Here is a 22206-nt window from a genome sequence, read left to right as displayed (position 1 = left end):
CTTCATTCGTAAATTCGGCGCATTCTTCTTCCTTTTTTTTCTCTTTTCATTTCTTTCTTTCTTTCCATTTTTTTTTTTTTTTTTTTTTTTTTTTTTATCCAAACGCTTTTTCCATTCTATCAGCCATTATTAAGAAAAAGAAAAGAGTTTCTCAAATGTTATTAATTTTTTGCTTTTTCAATTTTTTTTTCTTTTTTTTTTTTTTTTTTTTTTTTTTTTTTTAAATATATATATATACATATATATTATTATACCTAGGATGCAGCAAAATATTTCCAGTAAGCCAAAGACGTCGAACATAAACAGATCTGAGAGTTACAAGGAACGGATACATCATAAGGTGAGAGACAACAAATATTTTTATTTATAAATCTAATAGTAATAAAAATTAAAGTTTTTAAAATAAAATTATTTATAAGTCTAATAGTAAAAAACCTAATCGATAGATCCCCATTATTATGAGAATGTAAGGAATAACATCGATTGTTACAATTTATAAAAAAATTTCTATATTCTTACAGTCGATCGAACTATAAAATACAGTGAATTTTTATTTATTTATTTTACTTGAGTCAATAAGTAATGTCAAAATTTTTTGATAATTCATATTTAAATAAATAATTTTTGTATTGAAAGGGGGAAAAAAAAAGGAGAAAAGAATATTTGAATATTTTGTATGTATTCAAATAAATTACTTTATATATGTAGTCCTTTTTTGTTAGATAAAAATAAAAGAAAGTATCTTGGTATTGTTTCGCGAAAAAAAAAATTATTCACCATTTTATATCTAAATAACACTGGACTTTTAAATTAATATTTTATATTCAAATAAATGACAACAAAGAGTATATCGTTTATTTAAACACTTTGTATCATTAGATACATCTATAATAAATAATTAATGAAGAAACAAAACGATATCAATAAAAAAAAAAAAAACCAATGCATTTACATTTGCATCGTAAAAAGAAAACGAGGAAACATTGTTAATAAGAGAAAGAGAAATTCATTTTGAAAATTTTAAACGATAATATCCGAAAAGTGAAAACATATTTGTACTTTCAACAAGTGGCTTTTTCCCTCCCCTACTTTTTTACAATGACAAATTTACAAATTTATTTTATCGTTCTAATTGAAAATTCAAAAATGTATATAATAATTCATTGTTCATATTTGTTACAGCGACAATTACGAGAAAAACGAAAGACCAGTGATCCGAATCTCTCCAAAACAAAGTGAGTTACAATTATATCGTAAATTTTTATTCATTTAATTTTCCATTTATCTTGATAATCGAAAGTCCGACAAAATTACAAGGAAAATATAATCAAAAAGAAAAACTCTAAGTGGGCGGTTAGGTAATAAAATTAACTTGTCAGTACGGTTGGATCATTAAATTTCTAATTTGATTAGGCCGTTCAGAATGAATTTCTCATTTTAATTCTAATTCTACGAATGAGAGAAAATATATACCGGAGAGTACGTTTTTCGCTTACCACGAAATCGATGATAGAATTACTCACGACGTAGTTTTTAAAGAAGAAGAAGAAGAAGAAGAAGAAATACATTTTCAAACTGACGTGTAACTGACAAACTATTTCTCAAAGTACATCGACCATTCTGTCAAACTGTCACCGATGTTGGTTCATTACGAAATTGTACAATTGCCAGAATGAACCTACACTACGAATATCGGTACTATTTCGAACAAAACCTTGAGAGAGGTAGAAGAGAGAGAGAGAGAGAGAGAGAGAGAGATGCTAATTTTTTTCTTTTCTTTTTTTACAAAGACAACATCGCGAAGAGAAATCATCATAATGCATACCGTTGAAATAGATATGAAAATCTTTTTCCTGGTAAATAAAAAAAAAAAAAAAAAAAAAAAAAAAAAAAAAGAGAGAGAAAGAAAGAATTATACGAGAGATATGAACACTCATCATATTCACTTGTTAAATAATTCCATTAGATTAATTCGCTGAAATATAATACATATTTAAAACCTACGAATAAAAATCAGCAGATACGAAAGGAAGATCTCTAGCTCTAACTCTTTCTCTCTCTCTCTCTCTCTCTCTCTCTCTCTCTCTCTCTCTCTCTCTCTCTCTCTCTCTCTCTCTCTCTCTCTCTCTGTCTTTCTCCTCCTAGTATTTATACGACCGAGCTAAAGAAGAATTTCGATGCAACGCGAATCAATTCCAATTTCAACGAAGGACACTTCGCATCCGTTTATTTCATGAATTCAAATTAAAACGGGACTTCAATCATCCCTGAAGGGCTCCTAAACATGCGAACGATTCTCTACGTGCAACCCAACACAATATATATACGCATATAAATACACTATATATATATATATATATATATATACGCACGTACATACGTATACAAGTTGTGCATAAAAATTTACACGTATAAAAAAATATTACAAATTGCAACCATTGATATCAATTACAAGATCTCTCTCTCTCTCTCTCTCTCTCTCTCTCTCTTTCCTCCCCTATGTAGAATCGTTCGCAACAATAAAAAGTTTATCCTGTAACATCATTATTATCTTCTTTGTCGTCATCATCATCATCATCATCATCATCATCATCATCATCATCATCATCATCATCATCATCATCATCATCATTATCATTATCATCATCATCATTATCATCATCATCGTGAAAACTATTGCGTCGTTTAAATGTACAACGATCGTCGAACTAGAACTCGTTTCTAGCATCTACGATGCATCATCGTCATGTGCCATCTTTCTTGTCTTCATCCCCACTACCACCACCTCGCGTCACCCCTCTTCACGTCACCCCTTACCCTTCATCTTCTTCATTCCCCGTCACTGTAAACGTAACTCATGAAACGATCCTTCGAATTTTTGGCAAAATTCCGTTCTCATCTCTCTCTCTCTCTCTCTCTCTCTCTCTCTCTCTCTCTCTCTCTCTCTCTCTCTCTTACTGCCCCCTCTATCACCCTCCCGCTCTCTCTCTGTTTCTCTCTTTCATCATTTTATCTCTTTCTCTCTCCCTCCACCCTCTATCTCCCTCTGCTCCCCGCCCCCTTTCTCTCTCTATTTCTCTCTTCCATCATTTTATTTCTCTCTCTCCCTCTCTTTTTCTATCTTTCTCTTTTCTTTCTCCTTCTCTCCATCTTTATCTTTCTCTTGCTCTTTCATCATTTCTCTCTCTCTCTCTCTCTCTCTCTCTCTTTCTCTTTCTCTTTCTCTTTCTCCCTTTCTTTTTCTCTCTTTCTCTCTATAATCGGCGCGTGTTTCGAAGGATGGTAGCACACACGTGCGAAGTACGCAGACTCGAGAACGACTCTTCTCTTTTACCCTCTCCCCTCTTTCTCTCTGGGTTCCTCATTTCGTAAAGGTGTGTATGGATAGCCAGGAGGCCTTCAGTCTGACGTTAAACGTTCAATTCCACGGATGGCCGTTGCGTCGCTTCGACGGTACGAAACGCCCACGCGACTCTAACCATATTATTTCTTTCTCTCTCTTACTCTCCCTTTTTCTCTCTCTTTCTTTCTCTCTCTCTCTCTCTTTCTCTTTCTTTTTCTTTCTCTCTCTCTCTCTTTCTCTCTCCCTCCCTCCCTCTCTCTCTCTCTCTCTCTCTCTCTCTTTCTCTCTCTCCCTCTCTTTGACCCACCCGAAAGGCGCATCAATTTCAATTACGCCGACCGACGTCAAGCTTCGATTATCCGCACTTCGTCTTTTTTTTTTTTTTTTTTTTTTTTCTATTTTTTCTTTGTCCATTTTTTTTCTCTCTTCAGTTTTGTTGTTTTTGTTTTGTTCACTTTTTTTTCCCTCTCTATTTGACTTCCCTTTTCGTTCGTCCATCTTTTTATTCTATTCTTTTTTATTTCATTTCTTTTCCCTATCTCCCTTTTTTCCCCCATTTGAAATCTATATCTACGTATATATCTCATATTTGTGTTGAATATAATGTGAATTAGATATCCGTGAAAAATTATAGTACGTAAATAGAGGGAAATAATAGTGTGCAAGTGTAAGGATCTCGAAAGGTATTAGTCGATCGATTAACCCATCCATGTGTATATAATATCGCTTGTCGTAATTTTTGTTTTTTTTTTTTTTTGTGATAGAAATCGGTAAGATCGAAAAGATCGAAAAGATCGGAAAGATCGAGAAAAATCGAGAAAAGTGCGAAGAGATTGGAGAAAACAGTGATCGAAGAAATACTTCGTAGATCGTATCATGTTGTCATCGTCATCGTCATTGTCGTCGTTGTTGTCGTTGTCGTTAACTTTTGAATACTAAAAACGGATCGGTGATGAGAACGGAGAACGTAAAGTGGATCGTCCTTCTACGTCGATTCGAGTTGTTGCGATCGGTGATGTCATCCGAAAGGAAATTTCGAGATCGATTATAAAGTGTTAGGCGTACGTCGATTTACATATACAAATCCAAATCCAAATCCAAAATACATATACAAATCCAAATCCAAAAAATTAAAGAATCTGGATCGGACAAAAGGAAAAAAGGAATAAAAAAACTATAGTCGTGCGATCCGTCGAAATTAGATTGAAGATTAAACGACGTGGAATGATTTCAATGCTCGATATATCCGTTCTCCTCGTGAGATCTATAGATCACGAAGTCGATAACGTTATTGTCTCGAATCTAATCGAATCAAATCGAACCAATTTTCTCGATTATAACGAATACTCGAGTGTAACGATAATTAGTTCGAAAGAAAAATATTAATTATTCTTTCGAACGCGATCTATATAACGAACACTTTTCTTCTTCGTGTAAAGAAAAAGAAAAGAAAAAAAAGAAAAGAACATGATCGTATACGAGGATTTAGGTATAGATCGAAAATTAAACGACGACAATGATTTCAATCTTCGATATATCCATTCCTCGTGATCCATAGATCTCGAAATTGATTAACGTCTATGTCACATTCTCGAATCGATTTCTTCAGCGTAAAAAAAAATTCATTAATTATAAAATATTAAAGAAAACGACAAAATTATTCTTTAAATTGCATTTGAATACGTGACAATTTAAACGAGCTTCTTCTTCTGCGTCTTTTTTCTCACTTTGAGAAGAAAGCAAAAAACAGCCAACAGGAGAAACAAAAAACAAAAAACAAAAAATTAATCATGAGCAAGGGTTTAACGACCCTTTTTTTCCATCGTCCATCGATCTCTCCTTCCTCTATCCTATTCTATTCTACCTTTCCCCTGGTGCCCCTTCCTCTCCCGTAAAGAAAAGATGGAAAAGGTATACCTACCATTAATATATAGGAAAGGGGTTGTTAAAAGTTAGTCGTTTCAAGGTATTCGCACACAGTGTCGGGGGGGATTATCGACCTCGAGGCTGCGCCTCGTCTTTGATCCGTTCGAGCGTAAAACTGGACGGACGCCTTTGACTGCTCTCCGCAAACAAATAAGCGTCAACGCGCGTTAATACCGGCCTCCTCGTCGATGTATGTACAATCGGAGAACATACGACGACGACGACGACGACGACGACGACGACGACGACGACGACGACAGCGACGACGCAACGGAGACGACGACTAGGACGATTTTTATTATTATTATTATTATTATTATTATTATTATTATTTTATTTTTTAATTTGTTTCTTTTTTCTTTTTTTTTTTCTTTTTTTGTTTAATTTTTAATAGCGAATTGATAACGGTCGAACGGTAAAAAAGATGATGATCGATAGATCGATAATATTATTTTTCTGTTCTTAACATCTTATACCTAAATATGACTCGCGAATATTTCTTATTCGTTATTAATCATAACATATTGTAGAAACATGCTGTTTCTCTCTCTCTCTCTCTCTCTCTCTCTCTCTCTCTCTCTCTCTCTCGTTCTCTTTCTTGTGCGCGTGTGAAACATTATTAAAAATAGCATCGAAGATTTGAAATTCTAAAAGATCTTCAGAAAGAGAGAGAGAGAGAGAGAGAGAGAGATCGACGATAAAATACGTTAAAATATACTGCTTGGCGTATCGATATAGAATCTTGTAAAATCGAGTTAAGAGAAGGAAAGAAGAAAGATTGAGAAGGATCGACGTCTAGAGTCACGTGTGGTCTTATTTCCATCATCGTATCGATCAAAGGAAAAGAAACGAGGGTGGCAAGAGATACAGAAGACACGTGTATGTGTGTGTGTGTGTGTGTGTGTATGTATACGTACGTATGTACGTATGTACGTATATATGTATGTATGAATGTATGTATGTATGTATGTATGTATGTATGTATGTATGTATGTATGTATGTATGTATGTATGTATGTATGTATGTATGTATGTATGTATGTATGTATGTATGTATGTATGTATGTATGTATGTATGTATGTATGTATGTATGTATGTATGTATGTATGTATGTATGTATGTATGTATGTATGTATGTATGTATGTATGTATGTATGTATGTATGTATGTATGTATGTATGTATGTATGTATGTATGTAATACGTAGAAACATGTATGAGTTTGACCAGTCAATTTTATCCTCATGGAAAAAAAAAAAGAAAAGAAAAGAAAAAGAAAAAAAAAATTAGAAGGAGGAGGAGTATTTTAAAAATTGTGTTATCCCTGTCAACTAAGTAAATTGAATTGATTCGATATATCCCATAGCGACGAATAATAGCACGGTGTCTGTCTGATGAGGTTTAAAGTAAACATTTTTTACAATCAAAATACAATGAAAAAAATCGTCGAAAATAATCGAACGTCAAATTTTGGCCGAGCTATATAAAAATTGTCAAGTTTTGTCAAGGGAATTAAAAGAAATCGTTGTAATTCTCATTGTAATTTTCATTGTCTATAGTATAAAAAGAGAGAGAAAGAGAGAGAGAAAAATAGTTCAATCTAAACGAAAAAGATATCTTCTTACCTTAGGAACAATTAATCTTCTTTACGATGTGCAACTACTACTCTTGCCAGAAGGGCAATCACGATGAAATCGTAACATTGACGACGGTGCCTCCCTTTTACGTGTCACCTATGTACATAGATTCATATATAGATAGATAGATAGATAGACAGATAGTTATTATACCTTTAAATATACGCGCATTATATACAGCAAAATAAGTATATAGAAAAATACATACACGATAATATCTGTATATATGTGTATATAAGAAACGTAAAAGTACTTTCTTTAATATATAGGAAAGTATAATATATGCATATACAAATAAATAAATAAATAAATAAATATATATATATATATATATATATATACACATACGTACATACGTATGTACATAAAATCGTGAATACCAATACGTAGATATAAATATACGTATGTAGTTAATACGTATCCTATGTACATACGAAACTATGTACATACAAATATAAAATAAATATATATATATATTTATATACACATAGGTTCATCCTAGAAATAGTAAACACCCAAATCGTTTCTCCTATCGGGTCGTGTCGACTAAGCTCATAATGAGGTTTCCCTTCTTCTTTGTCGTCTTCTTAAAGGTACTTGAGCTCAAAATCCGAACATAATGCAAACGTCAATGTTATGTAGTGCTTCAGGGTCTGGTTTTAACGTTGTTTGAAAATCATTCAAATTACATGGTAACTAAATAAATCCAATCTTTAGAAAAATATTACAATAACAATAATATAACAGATATTACATTGATTACTTTTATAAATGATATTCTTATTTCAAAGTTTTATACAAAACTATTTGTATTTTTGTATTTGAACATTTAGAAAATTAATTAAAGAAACAATCGCGATTAATCGAAAATGATTATTACTAATCCTAGGAATGATAAGCTCGTATCGTTTCTATTGTTCTCTTAGTTACAACCAAGACGCACACGTATCTTCGTAAAAAGAATATAGGACATATATGTATTAAAGGGGGTCACGTTGATCGTAATTAAATTCAATTGTCGATGATCGAAAAATCTAAATGAACTACAATGTAAAATCCATTGTTTTATTCGAGCCGTGACCTTGCTCTTTATCGTTCTTTTAATATTTTTTCATATATCAAAAGTATCATCCAGTGTGTTTAATAAATGCAGAGAAATGGGAAGGATACAAAAGTTCCTAAATTAATTTTAAAAATCAATGGATCATTTTCCAAACCTTTTTCGTTTTTTTCTTTTTTTTTTCTTTTTTTGTAAGACTACACTAATTAGAAATTTTTCGACAGTCTAAAAACTTGTGTCACTTATTGCAAAATATTTAATACTTTTTAACATTTTAATACTTTTTTAATACTTAAGTTTTAATACTTTTTAATATTTTCCAGATAGTTTTTTTTTTTTTTCTTTTTTTCGTAGTGAAATACACCGTAAATCATGTTGTTTAATCCACCGTAATCTTCTTTAATATTTTTAAATATTTTTTTATGGATTAAAAATATCCGCATTTTTGAATACGAGGAGAGGAAGAAGAATTTCAAAAGTCTTTTTACCGACACTTTTTCGGCAAATTTTTCTTTTTCTTTTTTTCTTTTTTTTTTTTTTTTTTTTTTTTTTTTTCTTTTTTTTCTTTACAAATTGTGAAACTACAAACTTATGAATTTTTTTATCTATCTAAAAACTTACGAATCGTTTCACGTAATTCATTTCAATGATATCGCAAAAGATATTTGACATTTTCCGATCTTAAACACATTTCTTGATACGGTCGACGAGTGTTTTGCACATTCCACATAGGAATTTAATATTAAAAAATAGTTTCAACATTTATATATGAATAAATATTTTTCTTGTTTTTTTTTTTTTTCTCTTTTTAATAATATTTATTGCGTTTTAATATATAATGTTCTCTTGATTTTCGATCATGTATATATTTTCTTTAAAATGTTTAATATCTTAATAATAATTTTTCTAATTCAATTATAAACACGTTCATTGTATATGTATATATGAAACGTGTTTGGATTTTGCATATACGTATCTAATAACCGTATCTCAACAATGTATTAATACATTTTATGCTATTTTCAAGGAATAAGGGTGTATAATTTCGTTCTTAAATGGTTTGTTATTTTCGGAAATTAGTCAATCGATATTTCCATTCATATCACATCATTCTATCGTATCTACCCCTCCCTTCCCCGGCTTCTCTCCTCTCCTACCCTCCCCCGCCCCTTTCTCTCACTCCCTCCATGCTGTTTCTCTTCCCCTCCCCATCGGCATTTAAAGTACACTCGCAAGCTTTTATAAGGATGATGTGGCTCGTATATCTGGTTTAAAAAAGATCGATAAACCAGAATGGCGAAGGAAAGGAAAAAAAAGAAAGAGAGATAGAGAGAGAATGAGAGTGAGAGAGAGAGAGAGAGAGAGAGAGAGAGAGAGAGAGAAGAAGAAGAGGAAAGTGACCTCGTTTTATCAACCCTCCTCGTACGCAACGTGCAGTTCGCAAAAGGATGGCCAAAGCGATATCAGCCATAGTAGATAATAGACATCTTGGGCTTTATTTTCGAAGCGCGATCGATACTCTCGAATCAATACGTAGACGGTAGTGCGTAGTCTTCACGCAGCCTCCCACTTTTTTCTTCTCTTACCATTTCTTCAGAGCGTAGTCTGAAAGAATATATATATATATATATATATATATATATATATATATATATATATATATATATATATATGTATGTATGTATGTATGTATGTATGTATGTATGTATGTATGTATGTATGTATGTATTCGAGGACGTGAATAGATTTGCAAATTGCATATAATCATAACGATCGATGATTTTATATAGATTTTTATTCTTTTTTATCTTTTTTTTTTCTATGAAGCAAAATAATAATAATAATAATAATAATAATAATAATAATAATAATAATAATAATAGTAATAGTAAGTAAATAAATACTTTTTATTTAATATATTATATATATATTTATTTATTTTATTTTATATTTGAAAAAGAAAATCTTATCACAAACTTTTTTTAAAAGTATTTATATATAGTAATTAATTTATAAAAATAATTTATAAAAATACGAAGAGAGAGTATCAGTAAATATAATATATTTTATTTTATATCGTTAAAATTCGAATTAATATTTATTTAAAATAAAATACTTTCTCTCTCTCTCTCTCTCTCTCTCTCTCTCTCTCTCTCTCTCTCTGTCTCTGTTCCTCTCTCTTTAAAAATTAAAAAAAAAAAATTTCAAACTAAAAACTACGAAGATTTTGTTTCATAAAAAATATCCATCTGTGTTATATAATAAAGTGTATTTTAAATTTTGTAGGACGAGAAAAGAAATAAAAATGTTGTATACGAGAGTGTGGTTAGAAGAGTATGGCAGTGAGGGGTAATGGGCGAGAAAGAGTGAGAGAGAGAGAGAGAGAGAGAGAGAGAGAGAGAAGAGGGTGTAGGGCTAGAGGGAGTGGGGCGAGGAAGTAAAATGAACGAATACACTTCGACGAAGAAATATTCTCGGTCTAATACCTTCGTTGAATAGATGATCGGAAGCATTCATGCCTTACGAATAGATCGTGAGTATCCCTGCACCGGCGTTGGATATATTACCAGCGACATACACGTTCTCTTTTGTATGCACAAGAACGCCGCGTTTATATATCGCAGCTGCGGCAATGGTGGTTCTATATCGAGAGGGTTGATTAAAGTGATGAAGGAGCGGCTTCGATAAGGCTCACCTCGATCGACGCCGATTAAGCTTGCAAGCTTATACACTCCTACATATCTATATATACATAACGGCCCTGCATAGATACCATACGTATATGTATGCCGTGTACATATGTACGTATATATGTATGTATGTACGTATGTATGTACTATGCATGCATACGTAGTACGTACGATTGTTATATAGAAATATGTTTGAAATAATATATTTTAATTGTGCAAAATTGAAAAAAGATATATCAGTTTGTAATACGTATTATTTATTGGATTCGAACAGTGACTAAAACTCTTCAAAACGATTTTTTTTTTCTTTTTTTTTTTTTTTTTTTTATATCGCATATGATCTTTTCTATTTTTCATTTTCCCTTTATTTTTCTTTTTTTTTTTGTTTTTGTTTTTCTTTAAATTTGAAAAAAATCTTTTTCACCAGTATTATATCTATTTGAAAAGTAATGGAAACTTTGTTTTCGTTGAATGTTGCAAAGTGATATAATATTTATCGATAAAAAAAGAAAAAAGTAACTTTTTTTATACACATAATACTAATATTGGAATATTTTATATAAGTAGTTGGTAGGAAGAAACGATGCGTTTAAAAATGAATGATAAAAATATCTCGAGGATTGTCTCTCTCTCACTCTCTCGTTCTCTCTCTCTCTCTCTCTCTCTCTCTCTCTCTCTCTTATTATTTCTAATGTCTCAGGATTTTCATTTTTCTTGACTCATATTCGTAATTTATATTAACATACACATACGTGTGCATGCACACACACACACACACGCGCGCGCGCAGAGAAAAAAAGATTGACCCCCATTTAACGTAATACAATAAAAAATTCAAACGATTTTGATTTTATTTATTTTCTTTCATCTACGTTATATAAATATATAGATAATCGATCCTATTCTCTACTAATATATAATCTCGTATACAATATATTTCTTTTTTAATCATACGACAGAACAATATCACACGTGGCACGTAATATTATCCAGAATAGTCGAATAAGGAAAATGTCAGTGCATCCGCTATCACCTATACTACCCGCCCGACTTTTAGACATAGAAAGAAAATAAGATTCAACCTTTATAAGGGCGACACAAATCATGCTACCACGACGTTTGTTGGTCGTCGTTGATCTCGAACGAAGCGACCCGTTAAACTTAACAAAGTTTACACGATTTATATTAATTTTGAGAAATAAAATATTGGAAAAGAAAAAAAAGGAAAAAAGGAATCGATCTATTAGGGGAAGGGAAAAGAAGATCAAACGAAAGGAAACCAAAAAAAAAAAAAAGAGAGAAAATAAGAAAGATTATTATTCCATTCATTACGTCTTTCAACGTTTGTATCAATTATAAAAAATCTTTATTCCAATACAACAGTACACCTGACAATTTAGACATTAGACATTTTTAATTTGTTTTCTTTTTTTTTTTTTTTTTTTTCTCCTAATAATAACAACACAAAGAAATTTTCTTCTATATTAATTAAAGAAAAAATAAACGAAAAGAAGAAAGAAAAAAGTGCGCTACTACTGCTGCTGCTGCTGCTGTTGTCGTTGTTGTTGTTGTTGTTATTATTGTTGTTGTTGTGTCCCTGAAAGTGGACAGAGATAATGCGATAGTGATCGAAATAGTGTTTAATAATTATTGAATCGAAACTCGCGTTCGATGTTGACGAGGTTGTGATGCATTTATTACGTGATTGTCTCTTTTATTCCATTGTGGAAACGCTTCGAGAGTAAGAAGACATAAGAAAAGATGAGACAGCGCGGTTCACGACGTGTTCGTCCTCGACCTCGTTCTCGCGAAAACGAGACGAACTTGACCAATCCGGTATCTCACGCGGATCCTTCTTCCCTTATCGATCGATCTAACAACATTACGAAAAGGTATCCAAGCGCGGATGAGAATGTCGTCGAGGGTCCACATGGGGACCTTGGAATAGAGGCCCTTCCTGTTAATGAACGACGTACAAGATCCGAAAGGTAGCTGCAGCTGATTAATATATCGATCATTAGATCGATAATATTTCATTTTGATTATCGTTTGAAAATTTAATTATTATGTAAACAAACAAACGAACGAACGAACGAACGAACAAAAAAAAAAAACAAACAAAAAGAAAAGCAAAACGATCATATTTTCGTTTTTATATATTATGGGGTTTAAAATGATAATATTTTGTAATATTTGAATTGATGATGTATATATATATATATATACATCAACGTGATCACAACCTACATCGAATATAATTTCTTTGATGCCAGATATTCGCCATAAATTTTAGCGTCATTTTGTAAAATGGAATTAATACTTGGTATTAGCGTATATCGTTTCCGAGTAAAGAACGTGGGTAGATACCATTAAAGTCATAAAAGTCTCATGTGAATGTTTCTTGAATAGGGCTTTAGAAAACAGTTCATTATATTAGAAATGTTTATTCAAAGAAAAAAGGGGTAACTGCTTACGTTAAAAAGCTTGTGTTATAAGCTAACGATTGACTACAGGGCTTATTTCAGTGACTGCGATCCTTCCGGAACATTTCCTGGAAATTCGGCTGGTAGCTCGTCTAATAGCAGTTTATCGACGAGAAGTTTGGACAGTCCAAGTACGAGCTTGGAACAAGTGCATCCAGCGACCTCGTCGGCCAATGCATCGACCTCGTGGGACAGTGACGTCGATGTCGAGCCAGATCCATCCGATTGGAGTCAAGGTGTCACCGAAGAAGTACTAGCGCGTCTTAGTAATTCCGAGAAAAAGAGGCAAGAAGTTATCAATGGTACGTAGATTGATGATCCCATGCTCGAGAATTAGTTTTCAATTTTATATATTCGAAAAAAAAAAAAAAAGAAAAGAAAAGAAAGAGAAAAAAAAACGAAAACAAACGTAGAACGTAATTGTTCATCTACGATATGATTTCTTTTGTTAACGACAGAACTGTTTCATACGGAACGATCTCACGTACGTGCTTTGAAGGTACTGTCCCATGTCTTCCACAAACCATTACTAGAATCGCAAGTACTGCCATTGGATCAGATCCAATTGCTCTTCTCGAATCTGGAAGAAATGGTAGCGATACATTCGCGTTTCAATCAGGCAATGAAAAGGAAAAAGAAGGAAAATCCTTGCGTGGGCGATGTCGGTGATCTTTTATTGGAAATGTTCGACGGAGAAGCCGGTGAGACGTTCGAACGTGCCGCCTCGACTTATTGTGCGAAACAGCAGGTTGCTTTGGACGCGTTGAGAGATCGACGTAGGAAAGATCTTAAATTAAATTCGTTTCTGAACGAAATCGAAGCCAATCCTCTTTGTAGGAGATTACAACTGAAGGACCACATACTGACAGGTATGTTGAGATTGACCAAGTATCCTTTGCTCTTCGAGAATCTCGCAAAATATACGCCGGAAAAGAATGAGAAGGAAAAGGCATCGGTGTTTCGTAGTCTCGAACGTAGCAAAGAGATCTTAAGTCGTGTAAATCAGGCCGTAAAGGAAGCAGAAGATTACCAACGTCTCGTAGAAATTCAACGTACCATCGACAGATCGGCCTTCGATAAATTCGATCACCCAACCGTTCAAGAGTTCAAGAATCTCGATATAACTAAACGCAAACTTATTTACGAGGGTCCATTGCAATGGCGTAGAACCGAACAGAATAGAGCGAAACCGGTCGATTTGCATGTCGTCTTACTCGACGACACGATATTTTTCTTGCACCGTCAAGATGAAAAGTACCTGTTAAAGTTTATTAATACCAGTCAAGCGAATTCCGTGTTAAGCCCTATCGTTAAAGTATCAACGGTACTTGTCAGGCACAATGCTGTGGACAAAAACTCATTGTATTTGGTCAATACCTCGCAAAATGGAGCACAAATTTATGACCTGGTGGCTGCCTCTCCGGCCGAACGCAAGTTATGGTGTAAACACATTTCAGAAACGGCCGAAGCTTATAAGACTCGTGATAGACAAGGTAGAAGACCTACTCCACCTACTACACTGCCAGAAGAGTCTGTATCCGGAATGGAGGATACGTCTTTGGCTCTGCCTAGTCATGTCGTCGAAGGTAAAACAGATCATGCCGCGGAACAAGAACACGAGCCAGAAAACGAACATGAACGTGAACCAGAATTAGAGTCTGAATTAGAACGAGAACATGAACAAAAATTAGAATCGGAACAAGAACATGAAAAAGAGCAAAAGGATAGGCCTGATAACTTAGGAAATATTGAAAAAGAGGAAGACGGTGGTGTACCGGATACCGCAAAAGTTGAACCTTCGACGAGCGAATCATCATCACAACAACATCAACCACAAAAGTCCGAGTCACCAACACCAAGAGGTAATTTCTATGTATATTATTAATCACTTTCATAATTTAATTACTCGGTGCTACGTTACAAGAATAATGATCAATATCCTTGAAACAGTTATTATTTGATTGTTTCCACGTAATGTTCTCCGTAATATAAGAAAGCTTTGATAATAATATCACGTCACTTTTTAAACAATGAAATAGCAAATTAATAATTACTAAAAAAGTAAAGTAGGACGTTCATTAATTCTCTTTGATCAATTAATATTACTTTGAATAATCAGGTATTGGGGAACCATTGCGTATGGTCATCACAGAAATCTCCCTTATTGATCCTCTTGAAGTACACGTGGAGGTACCATCTGTGCATGTTGCAGAACCAGTTCTTACAACGATAGGTATTATTCTTTTTATATTTTTTTTTATTCCTATAATCCAATATGCTCTTATACATACATTCATGCGCACACACACACACACACACACACACTCATATTATTTATTTATTTCAATATTTCTATTATCGTACTCAATTTCTATCTTTTATATTTCCAGAATGTCCAAGACGTGTAGGAAATTTACGTAGATAAGAATTAAAAGCGGAAGAATTGGCAAGAGGATCTGGGTAAGCTTAATGGTGATTTAAAGCAGCAATCGCCCGACAAGCGAAAAGTCTTCTCCTCGGGTTCGTAATCCCGGTCCAGCCACCCAAACCATTTTTTCCGCCTGAAGTCTTCTTCACAAGTGAGATATTCACCCGCACCAACAACAACAATACACTGTCGTGTGTGCGAATTTCGTGGAGAATTGTGTTCCCAACTAATTATGACACTTGAACATGGCAGCTGACAAAAGTTGCAGTTTTTAATATGTGTGTGTTCCTCCTTGGGCCCGTAGCATCGTTATAAAGAAAAAAAGAAAAAAAAGGAAGAAGAAGAAAAAGAAAACAAAAATAAAATGGAATGAAATGAAATGAAATGAAATGAAATGAAATGAAATTTATGAGGGTCACAACACAGTTAAGCTGGGCCGGAGAACGTAAAAAAGAGAATTTTATAGGGATAAAGAATAATTAGAAGCGGGAAAAATTGGCAAGAGAATGTTGGATAATTTTAATAATAATGGTCAGAAAAAAGAAGTCAGTCCGGCAAAACCAAAAAAAAAAGAAAGAAAAGAATAAGAAAAAAAATCCGGGATCATCAATTTTCGATTCTGACAACCCAAAATCCATTTTTCTATCAACTTTGTAAAACATTGACATGTCTTTGAAAAGTAATGAATGATACTTTATCAAAAGTTGAGATGTGTTTTTGAGAAAAACAAACGAAAATTTGCAGAATTGTAACTGATATTTACCAATTGTTAAGAATGGAAAATATGAAAGAGAGAAAATATTTATGCTCTTACAAACGTTACGATCATTGCTTCGCAAAAAGCGAATATAATAATAACCCTTTCTGTATCGTTTACATTTTTAACGATTCGTTTACTATAGTAATAGTAATAGATGTTTATTCGTTTTGGACTTCATAGTTTTGAAGAGTGAATCTATTTTTTACAGATTAAAATTCTCTATTTATTTTTATTTGCTTATCAAAGTGTTCTGATCGTTTTTCAATCGTTTTTTTTCCAATTATTGCTGTGTTCACAGTTTTACCTTTCCTTTATATAAATATGTGTTTACGTATATATATATATATATATATATACACACACATATACATATATATATATTATTGTAAATTATCTGCATTCATTCTGTTTCAATAGTCTCTCACTGATTGTATTTTTTTTTTTTGTATATATATTTGTCTCTCTACATTTATTTTATAATTTTAGTTTTGAGTTTGCTTTCTTACAATTTTTCAAAATTCGACAATTTTGTATTTGCTAAATATTCAACGCCATTTTTATTGAGGGGAAAAGAGAGAGAAAAAAGAAACATTTCTGCTATACTAACGATTATTTCTTGGCAAACATTACAATTGTAGTAACCACACTGATAAAGAAGAGGAAAATGAAAAACACGTAAATAAAAAATACAGAGAAGAAAATATGCTTATATATAATAGATCTATATATAAATATATATATATTTCGACATGTACATTCAAACGCATGTATATATACTTATATAAATTTATCCTTTGAAACATATAAGAGGCGATCGATCACCACATGACAATGGTCATCATTTGTTTATTATAGTAACTATAAGTTACACACAGCGCTTAAATCAATGCGCATAATTGTAAGAAGAGATATGGCGTATTTTTTTTTTTTTTTTTTTTTTTCCTATAAACAATTGAATTTTTGAAAATATTTATATTTACTACGTATATAAGGGAAGTTATAAGAACACGAAAAAGAAAAGAGAAGAGACACAAGATGAGTGACAAAAGTTTGCAGAAGAGAAATCACACACACACAACATACACACACACACATACAGAGAGAGAGAGAGAGAGAGAGAGAGAGAGAGAGAGAGAGAGAGAGAGAGAGAGAGAGAGAGAGAGAGAGAGAGAGAGAGAGAGAGAGTGAGTGAAATAAAGAGAAAACAAAAACAAACGCCTTCATTAACCCTGACATTCGTCGCTGCAGATTTTCTGAAGCATCTGTTGTGTCTTAAACTCTAATGGAATAACCGGTTAGTTATTTTAACTTTAATTTTCAATTATTTTAATAATTTGGCCAATGATTATGAAAAGTGATCTAAATCATATTATTTGTATTATTTGGAGATATTTTGACATATAAATTTGAATTATTTAAAAATAATTTTATCTTTTATGTCTTAGTATTAAGAATAAATTAACTTATGACGAAATATGACTTTTAATATATCAAATGAATCAGATCACTTTCGTAATCACGAAACTGAATTATCATAATTTATAATTTATTCTGCGTCTTTACGTACTGCCCAATTTCAGTGAGTGACTCGGTGACACTAGGATGCGACTGCTGTACGCCAAATCAGTGTTTTCCGGCTAACGTAGAGTGTAAATCGATTAGAAGATACGACACACAACTGGAGTATTGATTAAATTATGTTCAAAACTGTACATTTATAATAATGTAAACTTAAACAAGAAAAACATTATTGAGAAGCATAACAATACTGTAGACATTGAAGAAGTATATATTGAAATTGAAAAGCGTGATTTGTGAGTGTAGTTTGAATGATTAGTGTAATAGATCGACTGAATGTAATTGAATGCTGTTGCAATTTCCAAGTTGGAAGGAAGGCTTAAATTTGTTTGTTAACTACCTTGTCTCCTTCTGACTGATCCCTACTAAATTGTAAAAGCTGTAGGGAAAGATATATATTGGCCAATCATTTAAAGATTTCCTAAAATGATATGATAATAATTTTTCATAATTCTTTTTAATCTTTGGACATTTTCCAAGGCTGCATGTGTGACAATGCTAAACAGTTTAAATACTGGATAGTCATTATTTATGCCAGGTAGCATATCCCTGTTGCCATGTTGATTCTTTCCAGGCCTGTATCCGCTTTAGACTTGAGAACTTGTTGAAGTAAGAAATTTATGAACAGTTAATAAATTGCTTTCTTGTTCTTCGATTAATCTTTTACTTTCACCAAGTCTCTCGATTTCTAAAGAGAAATGCATGTAAGGCCTTAACAATTCTTTTATACATTGGTATAATAATCTGACAAAAGAAAAAAAAAAAGTAAAAACTAACAGTAATGATAGTATGAACGAGTAGTGTTGGACAATTAACATCATTTTGCATTTTTTACAACAACGAAATGATGCGGAAGAACCATTTCTTAGATAACACTAAGACTGTTGCATTTTTGTAATACTATGAATAATCTGACATTTTATAACATTTCTATAATTTTGAGTGCTCCAAAAAACAAACAAACAAAAAAAAAAGAATTTAAAAATAATATCTCAAATATAACGAGCGTATAAAATTTTGATTTATGATGAAATCATGAACTAAGATTTATTAGTTTATGATAGAAATGATTCAATTTTAAAAGAATTCAATAGCACAAGAATGATATATGTGAAAAATGAATGAAGTTCATAAACGCAATATTTTTGCTCTCTGATCATCCAGATGTCTTCTTATATTTTGCAATGTTTCTATTTTCAAATCAATAATTTTGCTCTCAATGTTGTACTTATATCTTGGTGCTACATTTGCCTATGTGAGCGACAAAGTTCCTTTCTTAAATCACTGGATGTCTCTACGAATATGAAAATATTTTATAATAATTCTCTGATTGATAATATATCAAAATATAAATTACAATGAATGCAGTAATAAACAATTAATAGAAATGTAGCAGATCCAACATTTTACAAAAAAAAAAAAGAAAAAAGAAGAGAAAAGAAAGAAATATGACCTATTGTGACTTCATGATTATATATATATAAATTGTTATAATGTCATCACAATGTCTGGATATGTTGAATTAATCAAACGATCGGAATGCTAAAATAAGTTTATATATGATTGGAGTAATAATCACACGAGATAAAGAATTTATTTACTGACGTAAAATTTTACTGTTATTGTTCATTAATTCTTTATCTAATAATGAACTTCAAAGCATTATAAATACAATACTATGTATATGTATAAAAATATTTAATAACATTATTATTGTTATTATTATTATTATTATTATTATTATTATTATTCTTATTATTATTATTATTATTATTATTATTATTATTATTATTATTATTATTATTATTATTATTATTATTATTACTATTAATTATTATTATTATCATTATTATTATTATTTATTTTTTCTTGGCGTGACCCGAGTTACTCCTTTTGACGGGTTTTGCTACAGATTGAAAGTACATTGTACTATTATGGTGGTTGATGTCCTGAGCCGATGAATGCTCTGATTATTTTATTATTATTATTATTATTATTATTATTATTATTATTATTATTAATATTATATATTATATTATTATTATTATTATTATCACTATTATTTTACTGCATTAAAATACTTATAAAATTGTATATTTTTTGCAATCATTTTAAACACACACTATAAATACTTGAATAAGGTTAAATGTAAATGTTTAATAATAGCATTGTTGATTCGTAATAATTTCTATATTTTCACAAAAAAAATCGTGCACTTGACAATAGAAAGATTTTATGTATATCTTTAGAGAAAGAAGTGCACTCTCCTCTTAGATGAATAATCTAAGATAAAAAAAAAAATTAAACTACATAAATATTATATGTACTTGCGGATGAAACATGCTTTTTAAAGAAAAAAACAAAAAAACAAAAAAAAAATGAAAATTGCTTCTCTTGTATCTTCATATAAAAAGAAAGATACTTTATATTCGTATATTAATTTGAAATTGTTTTAATTTATTAAAAATACAATCAGAAATGGAAACAAGTTTTGTCAGATAAATACAAAATACTTAAATATGTAAAATCAGCATATTTTTTGTACGTTATCTAGGAGAACACTGTGTATGATATAAATAATTCTCTTGATTCCATAGCGATTGATAATACATTTTTAATTGGTGAAAGGAGAACTGAAAGTTATGCATATTATATTTCTTATAAGCTAAAATAAAGAAATATAAAACCATGCTTTCAGGCTTTATTTAAATGACATTTTTGTAAATATCTGTTTCTTTTTGTTTGTTTAATGTTATCTGAAAGATTTTCATTTAAATCAAATCATTTGTTTATATTATTATTATTATTATTAAATCTAAATCATCTTAAAATGTATAAAAGTACATATAAAAATTAGGTTTTTTTTTTCTAGACATATAGAAAAAAAATGTGTATATGTATATACATGCATACATATATATATATATATATATATATATATATATATATATATATATATATATTTATATATATATGTACACATTTTTTTTCTCTTCATAACCTCATCATATATAAAACTTATACGATATGATCATAAATATAAATATAATGTATTAATAAAAGTTATTACTCTCGTTCTTCCTTTATTTTTATTTAATTCTGATATATCAACAGTACAAACAAAGGTGATAAGCAACTGAACAGTAGTTGACTAGAAGACGTTCTAATGATCGGATGCAAAAGGTTTTTTATGGTTATAAGATTAGTTTATATTATCGATTCTTTTTGAGATTTAAAGTATATTGATATATAAGATAATATCGAATATCATAAAGAAAATATTTCATTGGTGATAATATTTAAATAAAATTAAATTACGTTCTAATAAATACAGTGTCTTTACAAGCAAAAAAAAAAAAGAAATAATAGGAAATCTACAAGACATATATTAAATACGTATCATTGATCTAAAGTAATAAATTATCGTGAAAGAAAAATGAGGAATATCGAAATAAAAACGAAAATCAGTGATTCCACAACACTTATTAATAAACTTGAGAAAATTACCGAAAGTAAATGGATTGTTATAGAACAGCATGATACTTTCTTTAATACGAAAACAGGTAGATTAAAATTGCGCCAATTTGAAGTAAGTAAATGTATATATATATATATATATCTACTAAACTAATCAATTCATTTAATTATTATTTTAATTTTTTATTTTAATTTAACTAATATTTTAATATTTCAATTTGATTATTTTCTTATATTTCCTTATTTTTTTTTTTTTTTTTTTTTTTTTTTTTTTTTATATATAAAATACTTTGAAATATTATAATAGAAAATACATAATAATGTCATTTTACAGGATAAAACTGGTGAAATAATTTATTATGAAAGACCTAACATTACGGGGCCTAAACTTAGTAATTATAAAAAAATTAAAATGGACGCAGAAACATGTGAAAATTTAAGAGATATATTAACCATTTCTAATGGTACTTTAGGAGTTGTAAAAAAAACAAGACGATTATTTATGATTGATCAAACTCGAATACACATTGATGATGTACACGGATTAGGTAGTTTTTTGGAATTAGAAGTATGTAATGTATGATTTAATAATTAAATAATGATATACATGTTACAACAAATGTATATGTGAAAAATATTCGTACATATAAATGTTTGATATTTTTCTATTTTAGGTTGCTCTAAATGATGATCAAGATGTTAGTTATGGAGAAAAAATTACACAGGATATAATGAAAAAATTAGATATTGAATCAGAACATTTAATTTCCGAAGCATATATAGATCTACTTAATAAAGCTGAGAGTTTATAATAATATAGACAT

The 22206-nt window shown here is 30.7% G+C and overlaps 2 protein-coding genes across 2 annotated transcripts in view; both read left to right on the top strand.

The window, feature by feature from the left end:
* The window catches only part of LOC124951165, a 76512-nt gene extending 59003 nt beyond the window's left edge, over positions 1-17509 (top strand). The window contains 6 exon segments of the mRNA XM_047498997.1: positions 259-340; positions 1183-1235; positions 13170-13441; positions 13598-15001; positions 15259-15372; positions 15530-17509. Coding sequence (XP_047354953.1) covers positions 259-340; positions 1183-1235; positions 13170-13441; positions 13598-15001; positions 15259-15372; positions 15530-15564 — 1960 coding nt within the window. The 3' untranslated portion in view covers positions 15565-17509.
* A 3932-nt stretch (positions 17510-21441) lies between these two features.
* On the top strand, positions 21442-22194 carry LOC124951142. Its single transcript, XM_047498971.1, has 3 exons — positions 21442-21468; positions 21717-21950; positions 22057-22194. The coding sequence occupies exons 1-3, from the start codon at positions 21442-21444 to the stop codon at positions 22192-22194; spliced, it is 399 nt and encodes a 132-aa protein (XP_047354927.1).
* The last annotated feature ends 12 nt before the right edge of the window (positions 22195-22206 follow it).

The sequence above is a fragment of the Vespa velutina genome, chromosome 8 (assembly GCF_912470025.1).
Source record: "Vespa velutina chromosome 8, iVesVel2.1, whole genome shotgun sequence".
Lineage (NCBI taxonomy): Eukaryota > Metazoa > Arthropoda > Insecta > Hymenoptera > Vespidae > Vespa > Vespa velutina.
The sequence above is the reverse complement of the archived record's forward strand: the minus strand, read 5'-3'. Positions and strand labels throughout refer to the sequence as shown.